The 25,182-nt window shown below is 37.8% G+C and overlaps 1 protein-coding gene across 6 annotated transcripts in view; it reads right to left on the reverse strand.

The window, feature by feature from the left end:
* PCDH11X (protocadherin 11 X-linked) overlaps positions 1–25,182 on the reverse strand; it is an 814,523-nt gene that overhangs the window by 741,761 nt on the left and 47,580 nt on the right. For all 6 annotated transcript variants that reach the window (XM_006084704.3, XM_023750445.1, XM_023750444.1 and 3 more), the window contains exon 2: positions 11,252–13,750. In XM_006084704.3, coding sequence (XP_006084766.1) covers positions 11,252–13,750 — 2,499 coding nt within the window. The remainder of the gene's footprint in view (positions 1–11,251; positions 13,751–25,182) is intronic.

The following is a 25,182-nucleotide window of genomic DNA, read 5'->3' on the forward strand; positions in this document are numbered from 1 at the left end:
AAACCACAGGCAGCAAAATATCAGACATTTGTTGTAGCAATATCTTTACTGATACAGCTCCTAAGACAATGGAAATCAAGGACAAAATAAACAAATAAGACTACATTAAAATAAAAAGCTTCTGCACAGCAAAAGAAACCATCAAGAAAACAACAAGAAAAGCCACTGCATGAGAGAACATATTTGCCAATGTTATATCCAATAAGGGCCTAATCTCCAAAATTTATAGGGAACTCATACATCTTAACAAAAGGATGATAAACATCCCAATCAAACAATGAGCAAAGAACTTAAATAGATACCTTTTGAAAGTGGACATACAGAAGGCCAAGAGACCTATGAAAACATGCTCAAAGTCACTAATCATCCCAGAGATGGAAAACAAAACGACAATGAGGTATCACCTCACACCTGTCAGAATGGCTACCATCAACAAATCAACAAACGAGAAGTGCTGGCGAGGATGTGGAGAAAAAGAAACCCTCGTGCAACTGCTGGTGGGAATGCAGACTGGTGCAGCCACTGTGGAGAACAGTATGGAGTTTCCTCAAAAAATTAAAAATGGGAACTCCCATTTAACCCAATAATCCCACTTCCAGGGATATTTCCCAAGAAACACCAATCAGAAAGGACATAAGCACTCCTATGTTCATAGCAGCACAATTTACAATAGCTAAGATTTGAAAACAGCCTAAGTGCCCATCAACAGACAAATGGATTAAAAAACTGTGGTACATCTATACAATGGAAGACTACACTGCTGTGAAAAAGAAAAAACTCTTACCATTTGCAATAGCATGGATAGGTCTGAAGAGCATTATGCTAAGCGAAATAAGCCAATTGGAGAAAGATAAATACCACATGATCTCACTCATTTGTGGAATACAGTGAACAACATAAACAAAAATAGAAACCGGTGAGACAGAGAAGCATTGAACTGACTGTCAAACCTCAGAGGGAAGGCAGGGTCGGGGGGTAAGAGATCAATCAAAGGACTTGTATGCATGCCTATAAGCATTACCAATGGACACAGTCACTAGGGGCTGAGGGCATGTGCTGGGGGGTGGGAGTGGCTGGAGAGAGGTCTATGGAGGAAAAAAAATAATATTGTAATAGCTACATATGGGCCAGAGGGGGTACTTGAAATATTAGGGGGACTACTCTGTAAAGTATAAGAATTGTCTTACCACGATGTTGTTGAAACTAATACTGAATAATATTGAATATGAACTATAATAGAAAAAAAGATAGTAAATTGTATGTTATGTTTTTCATCATCATAATAATAAAAATGCATTTATATAATCTACACTAATAAAAGAGAAACATGCAAATTGGTGTCACTCCACTATGCCCACCAGCCAATCAGAGTGACTACGCAAATTAACCCAACAAAAATGGCAGTTAATTTGCATATGCAGGTGGGAGGCAGAGACTGAAGGCTCCAGCCAGAGTGAAGACTGAAGACTGAAGAGGCTAGGCTTCTCCACTGGGGCCGGACCAAAGGCCTGGGTCCCGGGTGCTGGAGGAAAACTGGTGCCAGCAGCCAGGGGAAGGAAGGCCTATTGCGTAAATCTTTGTGCAATGGGCTTCTAGCAAACATATATATATATAAAAGCCTAAGCGACCGAACAACCAAATGACCAGTTGACTGGTCACTATGACACACACTGTCCACCAGGGGGCAGACACTCAATGCAGAAGCTTCCCCCTGGTGGTCAGTGCACTCACCTGATCAACCCATCCTGATGGCCAACCAGCCAGGCAGCAGCCACTCACTCCCTCAGTAGTCCTGCAGGTCCAATCTCTGGGGAAGGGCCAGGCACTAAGGGACCTGCGCTGCTGGCATGATCCTAATAGCACTGCCTGGCCTCCTGGAAGTCAGCCTTGGTCACCAGGGCTGCTTCCCTCCCTAGATGCTCTGCAAATAAGAAACAATATAAAAGTGGCCACCAGTTGGCTCCCAACAACAGGCATAAACGTCAGTGGGATAGATCCAGATCCTGGGCCTGCAAGGGCATCCCACTGCCTGCTCAGAGGACTGATCATGTTTCTACCCTCCCACACCCCTCATGATGGACGCCAAATGCAGGGCTCATGGCTAGTGAGCGCCACTGTGGTGGTGCGAGCCTCTCCAGATTGGGGGTCAAGCCCACAGCAGGCACAACAGGGCCAGGATGAGAAGGAGTGGCAGGCAGGCACGGCAGGTGGTATTGGATTATGGGTTTTGGCCGGATCCCCGCAGGTCACCCTGAGGGACCCCATCCATGCATGAATTCGTGCACTGGGCCTCTAGTTACATATAATGGTCAGGAAGCCACAGTAGTTTACTATGGGATATTTGAAGCACTGGTTCATTTTCTTGCACATCATTTTATTCACAAGTAATTGAAGACTGGATTTTGGAAACTCTTACTCTTAGTACATCTTGGTACCTGCAGGACACTGACTCTAGGAACCCCTAAGTTGGCTCAGTTTTGACATTCCTTGAAATAATTAGAATTAAATGTAAAGTACTTAGTTTATCAGGAAGAAGTAAGAGAGGAATTATAAAGTTACTAGGGGCCCAGTGCATGAATTTGTACACCTTGAAAGGAACTGTGGGCTGAGGGGCTGCGGTGAGCACAGGGGTGGGTCTCGGCCCATCCTCTGTGTACTCGCCCAGCCCCTCCCGCTGCAGCTCCTGGCCCCCTGTCTGCAGGCAGCCCCACTCCCGCTGCCACCACCACTCCCACATGCTGATGGCGCCAGCCCCGCTCACACCCGCTGACGGCACGAAGCGATTGGGGCCATTGCCAGCAGTGGGTGCAAGTGGGGCTGGCACTGTTAGTGGTTGCAAGTGGTGGCTACTGCCCTGATTGCCCCTCAGGAGCAAGGGGAGGTGGAGAAGCCCTGAGGGGCGATCAGGGCTAGCAGCTGCTGCTCGCACCAGCTGACGGCACCAAGTGATCGGGACAGGCACCGGTCACCAGCAGTGGGTGCAAGTGGCAACTCCGGCACCAGCTGTGGGTGCGAGTGGGGCCGGCACCGGCAGTGGGTGCAAGTGGGGCTGGCGCCAGCAGCAGGTGCAAGTGCCCAGCAGAACCAGGGCACACTGGAGCGAAGAATTTTCAGTAACCACCAGAGGCTCTCCCCAATGACAGCAACCGGCACCCTGCCTTAGTCTGGTGTCTCTGCTCACCTGCTCCACCATCCTGCCATGGCTGATGCCCTCCATGTTCCGTGTGCGCCTCCTGATGGTCAGCGCACGTCATAGCAACTGGTTGTTCAGTTGTTCGGTTGTTTGGTTGTTCTGCCATTCAGTCTATTTGCATGTTAGGGTTTTATATATATAGATTATAAATGAATGACTTTCACAAAGATAAGTTTGAATTTTAAGTATTTTTCTACAATAGTTGTAAGATAATATTGTAACTTACATGACATTTCTCACTACTAGTAAAACAGTTACACACACAGTCATTATAACTAACTAATATTTAGAAAGTCAGAAACCTGACATGATTGGAGGTACAAGGAATTCTGTTTTGGGTAAATAGGAACACTAAATTTTAACAGTAACCATATCACCTAGATGTCAAAAATATAATTAATTTGAAATGCTAAATAGAGCATTAACTTCTTCTAAATACCTTTACATTTAAGAACACTCCAAATAATACACTAATTTAATGTACATACATAATTGACCAAATCCTATTTACACTTTCCAAGGTAAAATTATACACAATAAAGCATTTGAATGAAAATCCAGGAAACATATGTCATGTCTTAATTATAAGGGTCCTTTATACTCCCGTTATATCCCAAGAAATTATGTTGTATTTTTAAATATCTGTTAGTAGTGTTAAAAAGTCCTAAGCAGGTGGAAGAATACAGTGGAAAATTGTACACATTGTGTTTTCCCTAATAAAATGTAATTTACATCCAATTTGAAGCATTTAGTCACTTGTGTAAGAAATAAATTAATCCTCAAATTGAGAAAAAAAATGAGTTAATGTTTAACAGGCAAATTACTCAAAGCAATAACATAGTCAGTAATTTAATGCCAGAGAAATAACTTAGGTCTATTTAGAGATGACTCAAGTAACATATTTTCCTAAATAGTTTCAAAATTGATAAAAATCTTTTAAAATATAGTACCTAAATCCTTGTTTCTGCTCTCATATAACTTGGGTTATGTTTACTTACACAAGAAATATTAAAACTTTTATTCAAAATATCAGGGAGTATAAAGAATTTAATATTCTCTTTTTAAAGATAAAAAATTTTTACAAACATTTTTTCAGCATTTATAGAAAAAGAACACATGATTACAACAAAAATAATTTTAATGATTAAAATAGAACAACATATTAAAATCAATATAAAAACCCAATATATCCTCTAACACTTAAGCAGAGTGAAGGGTAATCATAATTTTCTCAGCAAAAGTATATTAGTGAATATTAAAAAAAGAACTAAAGTGTTTTAATTTTTTGTTAGTTTTGGTCTTAAAAAAATCTCTTGTCCTGGATAACTTTAGGAGGTTAGGTTGGATAGTTCTGCTTTACTTACAAACTCCCTGACATGATGCTTAAACTCTTCAGCAATCAGACAGGACAAGTCATTCCATGTTTCATGATTGATATATTAGCCATCGGATTGTACATCAGGACAGCATTAGATTACATCACAGTTGCTGACATTCAGAGCAAGCAAAGAAAGAAAAGGCATGCTAAAACTACACTGCTTCTTTCATTAATTTTATATTTTGATTACTAGATTACTACTGTTGTAAGTATAAGGTTCAATGGGGCATTATTTTTAAGGTTTTTTTATTGCCTTTATAATGGAAAATTAAAATTTAAATTTAATGACCTTACAAAATTTTGAAATCATAAATCATTGGAATTTTTTGGAAAGGGAATAAAATTATGTTGTTCCTAGAAAGTTATATCTCACTGCAGATTTCAATAGTTGATGTCCTGGAATCAGTCGAGGATAAGAAAAATAACACATGATCAAAATCCGATGTCAGTGTTCTTAAAGTCTTAGTTGCCAAGCATGCTACATGGCTAAGACTCACATTACTAAGATATAGAGGCACAAAATCAAACTTGTTGAATTTAACAATATTGAATACCAATCCTATTCCAAGCTAAATCACACTCCTGTTACCATGCTGAATCCAGGCAGGGTTACATCCATGAATTATTTTATAACCTCATTTCTGAAACTGCAAGTTTATTCCAACTCTAATTACATAAATTTGTTAGTATTCTTTTCAATTTCTTTCTTTTTCTGAGGAAGTGGAGTACTTAAAATACATGTTTTAAGATAGTGACTGGTACATAGAAGGCCCTCAAAATTATATATTCATTATTATATTCCTCTATTTTTCAATATTTACAACATTTTGATGGCAGATCTGTGTTAAAGATTAAGTTTGGTTTTAGCAGTATATCTCTTTTATAAGACAATTATCAAAATTGATTCTAACCATATCAATTGATGCAGAAGAAGCATTTGACAAAATCCAACACCCTTTCTTGATAAAAACTCTCTGCAAAGTGGGAATAGAGGAATCATAATAAAAGCCTCATATGACAAACATACAGCCAACATCATACATCATACTCAATGGGCAAAAACTAACACCATTTCCCCTAAGAACAGGAACAAGACAGGGATGCCCACTTTCACCACTCCTGTTGGACATAGTATTGGAAGTGCTAGCCATAGCAATCAGACAAGAAGAAGAACTAAAAGCCATCCAAATTGGAAAAGAAGAAGTAAAACTGTTATTCTTTGCAGATGACATGATATTGTACATAGAAAATCCTAAAGACTCCATAAAAAAACTACTAGATTTAATAAGTGAATTTGGTAATGTAACAGGATACAAATTTAACACCCATAAATCTATGGCTTTTTTGTACACTAATAATGAACTCACAGAAAGAGAAACAAACAACAAAAATCCCATTTTCCATTGCAACAACAACAAAAATTAAGATACCTAGGAATAACCTTAATTAAGGAGGTAAAAGACCTATACACAGAAGAAAACTACAGGACATTGAAAAAAGAGATAGAGGACGATATAAAGAAATGGAAGAATATACCATGTTCATAGATTGGTAGAATCAATTAAACATCATTAAAATGACCATACTACCCAAAACAATCTATAGATTTAAGACAACCCCCATTAAAATACCAACAGCATATTTCAGACCTAGAACAAACTCTCCACAAATTCATCTGGAATAAAAAAAAAGACCCCAAATAGCCACAGCAATCCTGAGAAAGAAAAATAAAGTTGGAGGGATCACAATACCTCTGGTTTGTAATATATCAAGCTATATTACAAAGCCATGGTTCTCAAAACTGTCTGGTACTGGCACAAGAACAGACATATAGACCAATGGAACAGAACAGAGAACCCAGAAATTGACCAAAGCCATTATGCTGAATTAATATTTGACAAAAGAGGCAAGAGCATACAATGGAGTCAAGACAGTCTCTTCAATAAATGGTGTTGGGAAAATTGGACAGATACATGCAAAAAAAATGAAACTAGACACCAACTTACACCATACACAAAAATAAACTCAAAATGGATAAAGGACTTAGACGTAAGATGGGAAACCATAAAAATCTTAGAAGAATCCATAGGCAGAAAAATATCAGAAATATGCTATAGCAATATCTTTACCAATACAGCTCCTAGGGCAATGGAAACTAAGGAGAAAATAAACAAATGGGACTACATCAAAATAAAAAGCTTCTGCACATCAAAAGAAACCATCAACGAAACACCAAGAAAGCTCACTGCATGGGAGAACATATTTGCCAATGTTATATCCAATAAGGGTCTAATCTCCAAAATTTATAGGGAATTCAGACATATTAATAAAAAGAAGATAATTCAATCAACAATGGGCAAAGGACATTAAATAGACACTTTTTGAAAGTGGACATACAGAAGGCCAAGAGACATATGAAAACATGCTCAAAATCACTAATCACCTGAGAGATGAAAATCAAAACAATGATGCGGATGTGGAGAAAAAGAAACCCTCATGCACTGCTGGTGAGAATGCAGACTGGTCCAGTCATTGTGGAAAACAGTATGGAGTTTCCTCAAAAAGTTAAAAATGGAACTCCCATTTGACCCAGTAATCCCACTTCTAGGAATATATCCCAGGAAGTCAGAAACACCAATCAGAAAGGATATATGCACCCCTACATTCATATCAGCACAATTTATAATAGCTAAGATTTGGGAACAACCTAAGTGCCCATCAGCTGATGAATGTATTAAAAAAAACCTTGGTACATTTACACAATGCAATACTACACTGCTGTAAAAAATAAGGAACCCTTACCATTTGCAACTGCATGGATGGATGTGGAGAGCATTATGCTAAGCGAAATACGCTAGTCAGAGAAAGATAAACATCACATGATCTCTCTCATTTGTGGAATATAATGAACAACATAAACTGATGAACAAAACATAGATTCAGAGTTAGAGAAGCATGGAACAGACTGTCAAACTTCAGGGGAGTAAGAGATCAACCAAAGGACTCGTGTGCATGCATATAAACATAACCAGTAGACACAGACGCTAGGGGGGTGAGGGCATGTGCTGGGGGGTGGGGGTGGCTGGAGGAGGTTAATGGGGGGAGGGAAGGAGACATATGTAATACTATATGTAATAATTTAAACAATAAAGAATTTTAAAAAATAAAAGTTAAAGACTAAACTACAAAAAAAATAACAAAAATCAATTTGATTCTAAAATGGTGTTACTTAGTGTTTTCTTAGAGTCATGCCAACCAAAAGCTATCTGCTTGCTCTGAAAGATGTTAACTGAAGGTGAATCAGTTTTAAATTTTATGTTTTTCATTTCCACTACAATATACAGGATATCCCCCAAAATGTATATGCACACTTTGAACAATTATAAATGCAGTATTTATTAAAATGTATTTCATTTTCATTTAATAGCTACTAACTGTTAAAGTATATAAATTTGGGGGTAACATGCTATATATAAAGTACATTCCAGAATACTTCTAAAACTTTGTACCAAAGAAGAGCTTCATAATCCTCAAGTATCAAAGGTTTTATACAATAGAGACAATTCTATCTCATAAATGTTCCATATTTTTTCTGAACAACAGTGTCATAAAAATTATAGAAAATATTTTATTGCCTTTTTAAAACATGAAATTTCTGATAAATCCCTTATATTTTGCAGCCTAATAGAACCATTCCATTTATTCCCTTTCCCATTCAGATGAGTAAGGAGCTAAATGTAAATAGAATACTAAACTCCCCTTTATAAAATGCATTTCTTACTTTGTTTAAAATCAACTGGAATATTTGCCTTCTGCTAACAGTAATATTTTATTCCACTGTCAAAGTTTCCTTAAGGAATAATGCATTTTTATTTTATTGGCTGACACTTTCCCCCATTTTGTATGATTTTTCTTTAAGAAGAAGACACCTACTGCATTTGAATTTTTATATACACTAGTTTTTTTTTCAGTGCTCACTTAGCTTCTTAGCATTCTGCAACATCGGTGAATATAAGGTGGCTATCTTGGAATTAATCAGAAATTAAAGAGTATATACATAGGCTGAAGAATATTGCAAATGCAGCACAAAATAAAAGGAATCACATTATGTTTGATATCATTTTAATCTGCCAAAATTCTCCAATTCATGTCCAGAAAATATTTAGTAATTAATATGAAACAACTGTGAATGAAATACATAAAATATACAATTTACCTATTTTTTAAGATTTGAAAAAATAGAATAAGTCATCTAAGAACTCATTGATTCTAAGATAGTCTTTTTAGCTAATAAAAACCTAACGATAACCAAAAATGTATTCTCATTAACGTTTACTTTACTTATTTTGCCTATCTCATTAATTTATTTGTCCTGTGTCTAGGAAAAGATCTCTTAGCTAAATAAAATAAAATGCCATCATGGATAAAGTTATTAATTTTACTACTTATAAAAAATTACCACATGCCAACAATAAGTAAAGAGGATATTTGGAAAACACTTTAATTTTTTCCTTTCATCCATACCTTGCTTACTGTATATTCTCAAGTAAAATAAATCTATCTCATAAAACATCTCCATGCTTTCCAAAACAGTTGAAATCAGAATTTACTCTTTTAACAAACTACATTAGCCAATCTGTTAAAAATGGTGATATGCAAATGTAATGCACAAACATTACCTTTCTTATACACTTTTAAGTGAGTCACAAATTTAGTCCAAGGAAAAGTGCTTTAGGATACAAAATACATATAAAGTATTATGCATAAAGGATGTTTTCCTGTTGAGAAATGCTTCCAATAAACAGAATAATAACCAAAAAAAATCAGAAAATAAGAGTGCCATTTTCAATTGTTAAGTATTAACAAAAACACATCCCAAGATGTTAGGCATTTACTGTGTTTGTAACCCATCTAAGATCCACTGAAGTAGAAAAAATGGGGCCCATTCATATCAGAGAAATAACTACTGCCTTGTAAACTCATTTAAGACATAACAGAAACTTTCCACAAAGTGACGAAGGGTTCTGTTTTATCATCTGCAATAGTATAACTATGGACCTATAGTAACAACATACACATCCTTTACTGTGTGCTTAAAAGAGAAAAATCATGTTATGCTATAATTAAACCATACCTATCCTTGAATGACCATGATTCTTAAAATAATTTCTTAAAATATGGTAGATTCATTGTTATTTTGAATCCTAATAGACTTCTTTATTATTTCTAACCTTGTTGAGAAGACCCTTATATTCACTTTCACATCACTATCATTTTATTAACCCTGAATAGGTTTCAAAAACTTTCATTCACTGAAACTGAGATGATGACTTTTTTAAGAGTAACAAAGACAAAATAATGAAGTCAACATGTGGCATGACTTTGAGAAAAATAAAAATAGATAAAGTACATCACTTTATTAAGGAAATAACCACATTTAAATAATTTAATTTACTTATGAATTTCTGGATAAATTTTTATTCATTTTTCTTCTCCATGGGATACAGATAAAAAACATTGTATACATTATTTTCATAAATTTATTTTTGGGTTTTAAATTATTGTTTAAAGATTTCTTGGGTCTTACTATGCCTTTATTTACCTTCTTGTCCATTAGAGAAAGCAAACATATTTCATTTTCCAAAAGCCATTATCTTTCAGGAATGTATCCTGAAGGACTCTCAATGTATTGTATAAATATGGAAATACTTAAATGAATATCTAAAATAGAGATTTTATGTATATTTCATTCTCTGGCTTAAAGATGAGACTGAGTAACAAGACTTCATTTTTCTAATCCCATTCTTGTTACATTGTTTGAATATAGATTTTCTGAAACAGAATAATGGTAAATACTTAATGTGAAAATGATACTCTGTTTTCATTGTATGGGCTTAGGGGCATTGTGAGTAGGGAAGATGTCTTGATGTTATTTGAATGTTTTTAGTACACACAGATTTTCTCAAGTGAAGCTGGGATTCTCAACACTTTAACACCTACTTATCAGATAGATTATAAACAGCTTTAGTGTGATGGGTCTGGCCTCAACTGTTCTGATGCTCATGCACACAATGGTACTGAGGACAGTGCCAGGACCCCTTTATTTTAGAGTTTTTCCAGTATATTCTATAGCAAGATGTGCTATACTGACATCTACAGACAACCTTGGCCCTATTATAATCATGGTTCAGACCAAGTTTTTCTACAATCAAGAGTTATTAGGCCCTGGCCAGTTTTTCTCAGTGGTTAGAGTGTTAGCCCATGGACCAAAGGGTCACGAGTTCATTTCCTGGTGAAGGGCATGCACCCTGGTTGCAGGCTGGATCCCTGGCTCCTGGTTGGGGAGCATGCAGGAGGCATCCAGATGATGTGTTTCTTTCACATTGATGTTCCTCTTCCTCTCTCCCCCCTCCCGCCTCCTTTCTCTTTACTCCCTCTTTAAAGATCAATGGAAAATTTATCCTGGGGTGAAGATTTTTTTTAAAAAAAGAGTTATTTGTTCTCATTTTCTACCAAACTTAAAATTAATCCATATATCTATTTAAATACTTCTGCAGAGTATGATTGTTTTGATCCTTTTTTGAGTTAATAGATATTGTAAAATTCTCATCAACTTAAAATAATTAAAAAACAAAACAAAATAAAATTAGAAAAGTTAGTTAGAAACTGTGAATACCTACCAATCTGGTGTGTACAGACACAGGGGTCTTGAAAGTTGTCACCGGATAGCTGTACTCAGAAACACTGTAGGGATCAGAACTGCTGGAGGAACACTTGGAGATGGAATCACAGGCCACAAAGGTATTATCAAGAGGCAGTTCCTGGATGATGTGGTGCTTTGAATTCAGGGGAGTTTCTGGTTGGATCTGGAAAGCAGGCTGTGGAGATGCAGATTTGTAGTGCCTGGCCAAATCAGGGCTGTCAGGCTTGAAAGTAGTAGGTGTAGTGCCCCAGTTGTACTTGCACATGGTTTGCTCTTCCAGCTCAATGGGAAGGTCTAGTGTGATGCTCTTTCCATCATTGTCAGCATCATCTGCCTTAGTTTCCTCAATAGTGACAAAGTTAAGCAGCAAGTTCTTAGGGGCATGCTTCTTCTTCTTCTTCTTCTTCTTTTTCTTCATCATTATCATCTGCCGATTTTCTGGGTTTGGAGTAACCCATTCAGAATTCTGCTTGTTTTTCTGAGCAGCCTTAAGGTGTGGTGATTGGCAGCATCTTATGACAGCAGTGATGAAAATAACAAGGATAACAGTTATGGTGCCAGCAACAATGGCAACCATGATCTTGACATAGTCAGTGGTTGGGGAGGATGCATCAGTTGTCTCAATATTTTGGGTTACTGATGTTTCAGCGTTTCTGTGCACCAATTCATGAATCAGTGTAGCATTAGTTACTGACTCATTCACAAATAGATTAACTCTTATAACACTGAAGAGAGAATCAGGTTGCCCTAAGTCGTTAGCTTTGACTACCAGTCTGTGTAAACCAAGGTCTGCTAAAACACATTTCTCCTTCATTGTAATGTTGCCTGTTGTTTGGTTGATTATAAACAGACCTCTTGTGTTTCCTCCTACAATGCTGTACTGAAGCTCTGCATTCATGCCAGTGTCATTGTCAATAGCAACTACTGTGAAGACCACTGTGCCCGGATCAGTGGATGGTAGAACCAATTCATAGGAGTAGTTGGAAGAAGGGACAAGAAAAACTGGCTTGTTGTCATTGACATCAACCACATTTATGGTCACTTTGGCAGTTGAAGAACGTGATACCCTACCACCATCCTCAGCCTGTACATAGAAAGTATAAGACTCTTGTTTTTCTCTGTCAAATGAAATATTTGGTCGAATGACACCAGTCTGTGAATCAATGGTGAAGTCATCATTCACATCTAAAATGGAGAGAGTAACTGCAGAATTTTCTCCATAATCAGGATCAGTTACAGTGATTAGTCCTACTGTGCCATGTCTAGAAAGGTTTTCTGGGACATAGAAATTGTATTCATTGTGTGTGAAAATTGGACTGTTGTCATTTTGATCAAGAACTGTCACTAAGACTGTGACATTGGTTATTAAGGGTGGAATCCCGTTATCTTTTGCCAGAACTGTAAAGTAATACTTTTCCTGTTTTTCTCTATCCAGTTTCTTCATTGCAGTCAGAATGCCTGTACGCTGATCCAGGTTGAATTCAGATGGAGCATCATCGCCTAACAGGTAACTGATTTCAGCATTACGTCCAGTGTCTGCATCCGTCGCACTTATTTTTGTCAACTGGGAGCCAGGAGAGTTATTCTCAGGAACAGAAGTACTTATGAAAGACTGGGTAAAAACGGGAGCATTGTCATTTTCATCTTTTATTTTGATAAGGAGCATGGATGACTGATTCAATGGAGGTTTGCCAGCATCTGCGGCCAGTAATTTAATGGCATATTCTTTGGTGGACTCATAGTCAAGAAATGCAGCCGTCTCCAGGAGGAACTGATTACTAAATACTGGCCTTAATCGGAAAGGGACATCATGATCTGTGAAGCATGTCACCCTACCATTATGGTCAGCATCTTTATCTGTCACAGTTATTAGAGCAATTTTGGTGTTGAGTGAAGCATTTTCTGAAAGAACCACAGTGCCATTGATTGGATTGATGATGTATCTTATATCGATTGATGGGACATTATCATTAATATCTGTAACATTTACTAGCACCATTGCTCTTGCTGGCATCAACCCACCATCACTTGCCAAAACCAGTAACTTGTGGTTTGGTGATTCTTCCCTATCCAGTGGTTCTTTGATTGTGATAAGTCCGGTGGAAGAGTTGAGGTGAAATAGCCTCTTGGCTATGTTGGAAACTAGATTGCTGAAATAGAAGTGAATTTTGGCATTTTCACCTATGTCGGCATCTGTGGCATGGAGCTGTGTCACTGAAGTACCTACAGGAGCATTTTCGGGTATACTGACTTCAATTTCACTCTCCGTGAAAACTGGATGGTTATCATTTATATCAGCAATACTTATTTGCAAAATGGCAGTACTGGATTTTTGAGGAAAGCCACCATCTTCAACCTTTACTTTCATTACATATGTATCCTTCTCTTCCCTATCTAACTCCTTCTGAACAATCAGTTGTGGCATCTTGTCTCCTTCTGGTGTTTCAATGACATCGAGCCCAAAAACATTTTGACCCTGGAAAATATAGAATGAAACATTTAACTTATGTTATTATGTAATAGACCAATTTTCAAATTCTCAAAGCCACATGATATAGGATTAGCTCAGAAATAAATGCCAGAAAACTTGAATTCTAAGTCCCAACTCTGCCTATAACTAATATTATGATCATAAGCAAGTCGCTTAACATCTCTAGGCATTTTTAAAATTAAAGAGTTCTGCTAGAAAATGTCCTGAGGGTTTTTAAGGTTGTAGCATTTTATAATAATGAATGTAACTCATGTGAACTATTAAAGTTTCAAAAGGAAGAAGTATGTAGAATATTTTTAAAAAATTGTCACTATGTTTCACATGGTGAATGAAGTTATAAGTGAATTAACCACAGTTACTCCATATAAATAAAATATTTTATTGTAGATTTCAGTTGTACCGATGGCTTTTCACCACAATAAGTTACAATAGAATATGAAATATTCGTCCAAGGCAGTAGCACATATATTACATCTAAAAAATATAGCAAAAACCTTTGCTGAGGTGAGAAAATGAAACTCTGATAAGAATATAACCTTGTGTAAAATACACAGAATTTCATCTTTTTTCTATAAGAACAATTCTTAAAAGTAAAATTTTTTTGGAGATTAAAAACACATTTTTTTAAATGAGTAAGCACAGTGGAATGAAGTTACATGCCAAAATGTAAAATTTGAAACAGCACCTATATTGTTTTCATCACATGAAGTCAAATTATGGGAATGTTTAAAGTACAGTCTCTGGTGTTTGAACAATCCAAGGAAATTCAATCAATTAAAATTGTAAAATACATAATCAGTATGCATGGGCTCTCTCCAGTGCTACTGCTTATCCGTACACAAAAGGTCTCATACTCTCAACAAGTCTTTTAAATAGTCAAATACCTTAATGTTGATAAAGTCCAATTTATCAAAATAAAACAAAAAATTTTAAAAGTCCCCTCTGAATTACAATATGATAAGCCCTGCACAAATAGTGATCTCACAAGCTGACTAAAGAATACTACTGAGTAAGTAGCCTTTAGTCACCTAGCAAGATCATATGAAGCAATCCATGAGTATTTGTTATCTTGTTTTATTTTATACAGCTGAAATGAACACCCTATTAATATTTTATTCACATAAGCCAATAAACAATTTGCATTTTATTTGAATAAAATATATAGCGAGGGAAACATTGGCTATGTCATATTCACTTAGAGTGTGAAAAATTAGCAAACTGAAACCTATCTTTCAACTGTGTATTTTTAGGACAATGACATTAAATATAGATAAATATATTTACTATTAAAATTTGATCTAAATGAATTAGTGATTAATGATCATTTTATGATTGCAATGACATTTCAAAAGGTTTTTAGAAAAGTTCAAATACAGAATGTCTCATTTATGGGTAGGAAAAAAATTTTAATTTAATTTACAAAAATCAATGTTACTTCTTGGCATGCCAATACTGAGTGGCAAAAATGGTCACAGCATTCTTCTAGGCATTGGGGATGTGGAGTGTGTGAACACACTTTACTAATGTAATGGAAATTAAATGCTAGCTAAGATGAGAAATAAATGACAGTCTAAGTATTTAATTATGGTCTTGATATTAACAGGTTTATATTAATTAAGAAAATAATTACATTTTAATAAGGGCTATAAATCGAATCTAATAAAAGAGAAACATGCAAATTGACCATACCTCCACTACACCCACAAGCCATGCCCACAAGCCAATCAGGAGTGATTATGCGAATTAACCCAAATAAGATGGCAGCGGCCACAGAGCTGGAGCAAGCAGGAGGCTTGGGTTGCCCCCAGTGATGGAGGAAGCCAAACTTCCCCCCTGTCCTGCCAGCCCTGAGCTTCGCTCAAGGCTACAAAGTTTCAATTATAAAAGATAAATAAACCCCAGATACATGCTTCCAGCCCGCAGACGTGGCCAGCCTGAAAATGGCCATCAGCCCCTCACCCAGGCTAACCTGGCACCGCAGTGGGGACACCCACACTGAAGGGGGTGTGGCCAGCCTGAAAACGGCCCTCAGCCTCTCACCCAGGCTGGCCACACCCCCATGGGGTGAGGGTCCCTGCTGGGGGGCTTGGCCAGCCTGCAAACAGCCATCAGCCCCTCACCAAGGCTGGCCAGGCACCCAGTGGGGACCCCCAACCTGAAGGGGCTGTGGGGAGCCTGGAAACGACCCTCAGCCCCTCACCCAGGCTAGCCAGGCACCCCAGCGGGGACCCCCATCCTGATCCAGGACACCCTTCAGGGCAAACCAGCTGGGCATCACCCCTGAACCAGGCCTCTATCCTATGTAATAAAAGGGTAATATGCAAATTGAGCCTAACAGCAGAACGACTGGGAATGACTGGTCACTATGACACACACTGACCACCAGGGGGCAGATGCTCAATGCAGGAGCTGCCCCCTGGTGGTCAGTGCACTCCCACAGGGGAGCTCTGCTCAAGCACAAGCCAGGCTGATGTCTGCCAGCACAGCAGTGATGGCGGGAGCCTCTCCCTCCTCCTCAGCAGTGCTAAGGATGTCCGACTGCAGCTTAGGCCTGCTCCCCGCTGGCAAGTGGACATCCTCCGAGGGCTCCCGGGCTGCCAGAGGGATATCTTACTGCCAGCTTAGGCCTGATCCCCCGGGGAGCCAGCCTAAGCCAGTAGGTGGACATCCTCCGAGAGGCCCCAGACTGCGAGAGGGCACAGGCCAGGCTGAGGGACCTCCCCCCACCGAGTGCACAAATTTTTGTGCATCAGTCCTCTAGTAGATATTATAAAGTATTTTCATAGGTTATATAAGAGGAAACTAGAATATGTAATATAATATAAAAAGAACAAGAAAATTATCATAAGTTTTTGATTTTTCGACCCAATTGTCTAATTTATGACTATACTATATCTGGGAAAAAGAATATGCTAGTTTTAATTTTAAATTTTATGTATTTATGTTTGTGTATTTTGTTTTTGTATATTTATATTTCGTTCTTAAACATTTACCTAAATTTTTAACTGACCTTTGCTTTCCTAAGCAAATGAAGGCAAGTTTATGTCAGTTGAAAAATCCATGAGTAGCATGTTAACTGCCTTTTAATTATTTTATGTGAAGGCACAGTAATCTTAAAAAATAGGTTTTTCAAATTTGCAGGCTGATAATAAGAAATACATGTCAGATAATGGATTTTGTCCCTATTGCTCTTCTGTCTTCAATGACTGTTCTGTCCAATACAATAGCGATTAGCCACAAGTATTTAAATTTTAATTAATTAAAAGTAGGTAAAATCTAAAAAGATTTCCTCAATTTCACTAGCCACATTTAAAGTTCTCATTGCTACATGTAAACTGAGTGTCCACCCAGTTGGACAGTGCAGATATAAAACATCTCCATTATTACACAAGGTCCTACTCAACTGCATTATTCTAAGGTGTCGTAATTTTCTTTAACAAAGATCTATGTTCACTCTTTCTGGCAGTGACTACCTCCCTATGACAACGTACCTCTGGCTAAGGATCCCCTTCATCTCACTCATCTAAATGCCCAGGATGTTATAAAATCACCACCTTCATTAGCCCTTTACAATCAGTGGTATTGTGTGTTGACTGCTCCGCTGTCCTCTGTCAGCCTACAGGAGAAAAAGCACGGCTGATGGAAGGATGCTTCTTCAGAAGGAAGAGGCACTAAAGTACCCTGAATCAAGGTGAGTGGGGAAACAGCCAGTAAATACATTATGAATTTTATAAAATCACACAGTCGGGTGATTGTGTGCATATCTTTCCCAGATATTTAGAGCTTTACAAATGACTTGCTGATTTACATATTTAAATTTCTAATTGTCTAAGGAATTTGTAAAGGAATTGCCCACATGTAAGACATAATTTTCAACATATCTAAGTTTGATGCAAAAGTGTAGTGTCAATATGAGCTTATTACCATTATTATGGAATGAGTATTCCAAGGCTGTTTCTTTTTCTTGTCTCCTTCAGGAATGAAGAATGACTTGACACATGGATTCAACATTTTTTCTACCCCATGGAAGTTCACCTGACATTCACAACCACATGAGCCTTCTTCTGTATGTTAGACCATGACATGCAAACACTCGGGAAGCTGAAAAGGGGAACTAAAAATGTATGGCTCCTTAACTCATTACCTTGTTACCTTTTAGCATAGACATGTCCTATATACTAATAATTGACCAGTAGTATCCTCAGTTCCAAACCTACTTAAAATTACTGCCCCCTTGTTTTGAGGGATAAACTCTATCTGAGAAAATCCTTGGATATCTCTCCCAAATGTTCATCCTTTTGTGAGAACACTAGGCATCACTCCTATGTGTCCCTTGGTAATTTACTTAAGCCTTAATACACTGATGGATATGAGTATAGTATAACATGGCATCAAGCTTCATTTATATTTATAATCTCTAAGGACATAGCATCTGCATATACAAACGTATTCAATAAGCATTTATTAGATAAAATGCATGAATGAAAAATAATAATACTGATTTCAAAAGACAAAAGGAGAAAGGATAGAGTTTGGTTGTTTTTGTTTTTAATTCTCAGACTGTGTAGGCATAGAAATATGCTATAATTGTTTAATTAGTTTTTTTAATTTTATTAAAACTGTCCAGAAAACAATTTATAAAACAACTACTGTTACTGTTAGGGATATAATAAGCTAAAGCGTCTATTTCTGGTAAAACTACAACTTAGTTGTAAACCTTTATTCTCAGAAGAAATGATGACAAGTATTAAGTGTGGTAAGTGGCCAGTGTATTATTATAAAATGCAAAACCCCACATCTATCAAACACAAATGTACACAAACAATAAAAAGAGAAAATAAAAACTCAGAAAACAACATAGAATATAAATTGGATGCAACACATTTTATGTTGATTTTGAATTCTGACATCTTAAAAGACATTGATGTTTAGTACACAAAATTGCCAAGTCCAGTTCAGATTAAGACAAAATTATGGACTTTCTAATAACCTCATGTAATGCAAAAGGCTTAATTTTCTTTGTGAATTATATTTCTTCCTAAATTCAAAAATAAGTTTTGAGTTTGCAAACCCAAGACAAAAACTGCTGAATTAAGCAAGATGTTAAGCTCATCTGAGACCATAATTTTTTGTAGGGATTTGTAAAATCAAAGAAGAGAAAGTTGCTGTTGGCTATAAAAATTCCAAGAGCAGTATTTTGCTTTTGAAAAAAGAAAATATATGTGCTGCTATATTAGAAGCTATATTTTTGCCTATTGTTCTGGGAAAGAATTAATTGATCCATTGTTCCAAACTTTAACATTTTTGACATATGCATGAGCAAGACATCACTTCATTGATTACTGGAAGGTAATAAATAACACAGCACTTCCAAAGCTATAAATCTGGTATAGTTGCCCAGAAAGCGCACGCAGTGCCAGTAAGGACTAAAATTAGTTCCCAAAATGTTGAATATTAAAACTGATAAAATAAAAGCTGTTTATTCTGTAGATCAAGGAATGCTAGGGAAAAGACTAAAAAATTATTTCTGAGCTTTACTACTGTTTGAATGATCAAGAACCAATGGGGGGATAAGGACGCATATGTAATACCTTAATCAATAAAGAAATTTTTTTAAAAAGAACCAACCTATTTTTTTTTATTTTGTTCTGGTTAATTATACATTTTGGGGCCAGAAAAATGCAAGAACACAGTTTCAGATGGATAAAATCACAAAGTTATGGCTATTGTAGAAAACTATAGTAAAATGAATATAATAATCTACACTAATAAAAAACAAAGATGCTAATTGACCATACCTTCGCTATGCCCTAAGCCATGCCCACCAGCCAAACAGAGTCACTATATGCAAATTAACCCAGCCACGATGGCGGCCAGCAGCCACAGAGCTGGAGCAAGCAGGAGGCTTGGTTGCCCCGGTGATGGAGGAAGCCAAGTTTCCCGCCAGCCCTGAGTCAGCTGAGGTCTCCGCTCATGGCAACAAAGTTTCAATTATAGAAGACAAATAAATCCCAGACACCTGCTTCCAGCCAGCCTCCACTGGGAGCTTGGGTGGCTGGGGGTTGTGGCTAGCCTGCAAACAGCTATCAGCCCCTCACCCAGACTGGCCAGGCACCCCAGCAGGATCCCCCATCCTGAAGGGGCTGTAACCAGTCTGCAAACGGCCCTCAGTCCCTTACCCAGGATGGCCAGGCACCCAATAGGGGACCCCTACACTGAAGGGGCTTGGCCAGCCTGCAAACAGCCATCAGCCCCTCACCCAGACTGGCCAGGTACCCCAGCAGGGCCCCCCCACCCTGAAGGGGGTGTTGCCAGTCTGAAAACTGCCCTCAGCCCCACACCCAGGCTGTCCAGGCACCGCAGTGGGGACTCTCACACTGAAGGGGCTGTGGCCAGCCTGCAAACAGCCATCAGCCCCTCACCCAGGCTAGCCATGCACCCCAGTGGGGACCCTTACCCTGAAGGGGCTGTGGCCAGCCTGCAAACAACCATAAGGCCCGCATCCTGGCTGGCCAGGCACCTCAGCGTGGACCCCCACACTGACGGGGCTGTGGCCAGCCTGCAAACAGCCATCAGCCCCTCACCAAGGCTGGCCAGCCACTCCTATATAATAAAAGGGTAATATGAAAATTGAGCCTAACAGCAGAACGACTGGGAATGACTGGTCACTATGACACACACTGACCACCAGGAGGCAGATGCTCAATGCAGGAGCTTCCCCCTGGTGGTCAGTGTGTTCCCCACAGGGGGAGCTCTGCTCAGCCACAAGCCAGGCTGATGGCTGCCAGTACAGCAGTGGTGGTGGGAGCCTCTCCCGCCTCCTCAGCACTGCTAAGGATGTCCGACTGCAGCTTAGGCCTGCTCCCCGCTGGCAAGTGGACATCCCCGGAGGGCTCCTGGGCTGCCAGAGCAATGTCTGACTGCCTGCTTAGGCCCAATCCCCCGGGGAGCGGGGCTAAGCCAGCAGGTGGTCATCCCTTGAGAGTTCCCAGACTGTGAGAGGGCACAGGCTGGGCTGAGGGACTCCCCCGAGTGCACAAATTTTTGTGCACAGGGCCTCTAGTTTCAATATTAATGGGTATTATAATAAATTAATTTCATTCCATTAAAGTTTCTTTAATTACTATAGGCTACCAAGAACTACTGGAGAGAATAGCAACAGTTTAAATTGCAATATTCAAGATTCTATAGCGTATTTCTAGAACATTTATTTTAGCATTCATTTTTAGCATTGTAAATGGAAATACAATAAAAAATAGATTACATATAAAATGACTTCAGCAGTTAGTCACATATTTGACAATAACCTTGAAGTCACTGAATATCTCCTTACTTTAAAGTTATATCAGGTAAAAAAAATTAAAAAATAAAGTTATATAAGGTAAAGGAGAGCATTGTATCTAAGAAAACACTCTTTTTTAAATAAATAGATTTACATTAAACTATTAATATAAATGATGTTAATTTTAGTAAATCCATACACAGGGTTTAAGATATCACACATGTTATTTATGTTATCCATTGTGATTTAACAAAGCCTATTTAGTAGAACAGTGATATTTGTATCACAGGGTCTTTTTTTTTAGCATTGGTCACAAGCAAAGCAATTTCTTTCATTCTTTCTTATTTTTAATCCTCAACCGAGGATATTTTTCCATTGGTTTTTAGGGAGGGTGAAAGAGAGGGAAAGACAGAGAGAAACATCTATGTGAGAGAAACACATTGATTGGTTTCCTCCTGAATGAGCCCTGACCGGGCCAGAGCCAGCGAGGAGCCTGCAACCAATGTATGTACCTTTGGCAGGAATGGAACCCGGGACCCTTTGGTACACAGGCCACCACTCTATCCACTGAGCAAAACTGGCTAGGGTAGCAATTTCTTCTATTGTATTTTTTCTTTATTTTATTAGATTTCAACAGTAGGGCAGTTTGTTTTTCCTCTTGGACAAAAAAGTAGGCACTTAGGAAGTTTCTCAAAAATGATAACAGTTTTAGACTCAATTAAGTCTTAAAATGTAGTTCTGTCTTACTTCAGGATTTGAGGATGACATATGATAACTACTATTATCTTTTATATCACAGCAACAAAAATAAGGATAAAAATCATAGGATTATCTAAATAGATGCTGAAAAAGCATTTGACAAAATTGAACATCCATTTATGATAGAAAGAAAAACTCTTAACAAAGTAGGTATAGAAGGATCTTAGTTCAAGTTGATAAAGACTGCATATGACTAGCCCACAGCTAACATCATACTCAATAGTGAAAAGCTGAAAGCTTTTTCTCTAAGTTCAAGAACAAGACAAGGATGCCCACTTTTATAACTATTATTCAATATAGTACTGAAAGTCCTAGCCACAGCAATCACACACACATACACACACACACACACACACACACACACACACACACACGAATAAATAAATGGCATCTAAAAAGAAAAGGTACAAGTTAGACTGTCCTATATGCAGATGACATGATACTATATATAGAAAAACCTAAAGGACCTACCCAAAATTAATAGAATTAATAAAAAAAATTAATATACAGAAATCTGTCAGGTCCTACATAAAAATAAAGAACAAACAGAAGGAGAAATGAAGCAAACAGCCCCATTCAAAATTGCATCCAAAAGGATAAAGTAACTAAGAATAAGGTTAACAAAGGAAGTGAAAGACCTTTACTCTGAAAACTCTAAGACATTGAAGAAAGAAACTGAAGAGATCACAAATAAATGGAAGGATATATCATCCTCAGGGATAGAAAGGATTAATGTTGTTAAAATGATCATACTACCAAAATCAATTTAAGGTTCAATGCAATTCCTATCAGAATACCAATGCCACTCTCATAAGAACTAGAACAAATAATTCTAAAATTTATATGGAACCACAAATGACCCCAAATAGACAAAGCAATCTTGAAAAAGAAGAACCAAAATATATCTGATCTTAAAATATATTACAAGCTAAAATAATCAAAACAGTATGGTACTGGCAAAAAACAGACATATAAATCAATGGAACAGAATAGAGATCCCAGAAATAATCCCTCACATAATATGGTCAACTAATCTATGACAAAGGGGGTAAAAATATACACTGGAGTTATGACAGTCTCTTCAACATGTGGCGATGGGAAAACTGGAGAGATCCATGCAAAAAAGTATTGAACCTGGACCACTCTCTTAGACCAGGTACAAAAATAAACTCAAGATGGGTTAAAGACTTAAATGTAAGGCTTGAAACCATAAAACTCTAGAAGAAAACATAGGACGTATACTATCTGACATCAGTCTCAGTAATATCTTTTTGGACATGCCCCCTCATGCAAAGGGAAAAATAAACAAATGGGACTACTTCAAACTAAAAAGCTTCTGCACAGCAAAGGAAACCCAGCCTTGGAAGGTGTGGCTCAGTTGGTTTGAGTGTTATCCTGTGCATTGAAAAGCCAGGGGTTCAATTCCTGATTGGGGATTATGTGGGAGGCAGCCAATTGATATTTTACTCTCACATCAATGTTTCTCTCTCTCTCTCAAATCATATTTTTTTTTTAAAAGGCACATATCAATTACCCTTTTGATGGCTATGTGATGGATACTATTCTGTGTCTTCTATCTGGGGGAATAATTAAACTACTTGACTATATTATTTGGAAAAAGTGCTCAGAATGAAATCTCTTGAAGTGTTAACTTAAATTCATGTTATGAGCTGGAACCAAAAAAAAGATTTAATTGAAGATATCAGAGTGGTTATACCCATGAGAACATATGGATATTTAAACAAATCCATGCACTAGTTTCCATTTTTTCAGTCTATTCTTCACTTAGTTTTGAAAAAAACAAACAAACAAAAAAACAGATCTTTACATTCAGAAAAAAAGGGAAATCTTAAACAAAAGACTAAATATGAGATATAAATGAAACAAGACATAGTCTGATTAATTCTAACTTCCTAAGAGGAAACCAATCATTTTTACTAGTATCCTATCTAATAAAGAGGACATATGCAAATTGATCATCACTCCACGACAAAGATGGTGGCGCCCACAGCCAATAAGGAGGGAATATGCAAATTGACGCAACAAAGATGACGGCAGCTGGGCTTGGATGCTTGTGTCATCACCACGGTGACAATGCAGCTGTTCTGCCCCACCCCACATGCAGAGGGCCTCTGGGCAGCACGTGCACACAGGCAAGGAGCAGCCAGGGGCGGGATGCTGGCAGATTTCAGCGTTCCGCCCCACCCCACCTGCAGAGGGCCTCTGGGTAGGAGAAAGGTCTTCAGGTGAACTGAGAGAAGAACATGAAGAGAAAAATGGAGATATTAGAAAACTGTCTTTTGTAAGGAAAAGCTTCTCATAACAAAACTAGAAGATCGAGGCAGCGGAGAGCTTCTGGGCAGTGGGCGCAGAGCAGCCAGGCCCTGCAGAGAGTAGAGAACCACGGGGAGTAGGCCTAAGCTGTCAGGGCTCCCGGATTGGAGAGGGTGCAGGTTGGGTTGAGGAACCGTCCCCCCCCATGCACAATTCTTCGTGCACCAGGCCTCTAGTATATAATAATCCAGCATTCTCTTTCTCCCTTGTTTCATTTGCTGCTTGCTTGTTCTTTCCTCTCTGTCTCTCTCTCTCTGCTGTTTCTAAGACTTGAAAAAACTAAGCATGCCTTACAACATAGACATACTCTTCAATACTAGACAAATGTTTAAAACAAATTGGACTCAATACCAGAGATTTTAATGTTTTACATTTTAACTGAAAATATTTTCATTTAAGGAATACATTTTCAATCATGTAATCTTAATCACTGTTTTTAATTGAAAGACAAGCAAAACAAATGAAATGTTACTTCTAATTATTGTTAATCAGCTCTTTTTAGCAGCTGCTCCCTTGTGCTCAAATTAGATGAGCTGGATTCATAAGAAAACTAGAATACAGTAACTAAAATACTGAATATTAGTAATAAAAGGGACTTCAGATATTATCCAGCCTTCATTCTTCTTTTATGAAAAGAACACTGAGACTCAGTGAAGTTAGGTAAATTGCTCATGATCTCACAGCTAGTGTATTACAGCTAGTTTGAAAACAAATCTCTAGACCAGAGTTCAATAGTTTTAACTATGGTTACCACTCAAAAGGGAGGCCTTATTGATACTGGCAGGAACTATTATACTTTGGAGAGCTCTTGGACATAAGATAATCATCAGGAACTCAATACTTCAAAAAAGCAAAAAGGGAACAAAAAATCTGTGTTTCTTGATCACCATTGAGTCACTGATGAAAAGGCTGCTGCCATGTTCCCTTCAACTACTCTCTTATCCTAAGGAGCAATGTTTGGTGAATAAGGAAGCCAAGGAAACACATTTAAAATATAAAGAATACTATTGCTTCTATGCATAAATTAGGATAAGCAGAAATT

The sequence above is a fragment of the Myotis lucifugus genome, unplaced genomic scaffold, assembly GCF_000147115.1.
Source record: "Myotis lucifugus unplaced genomic scaffold, Myoluc2.0 scaffold_13, whole genome shotgun sequence".
NCBI lineage: Eukaryota > Metazoa > Chordata > Mammalia > Chiroptera > Vespertilionidae > Myotis > Myotis lucifugus.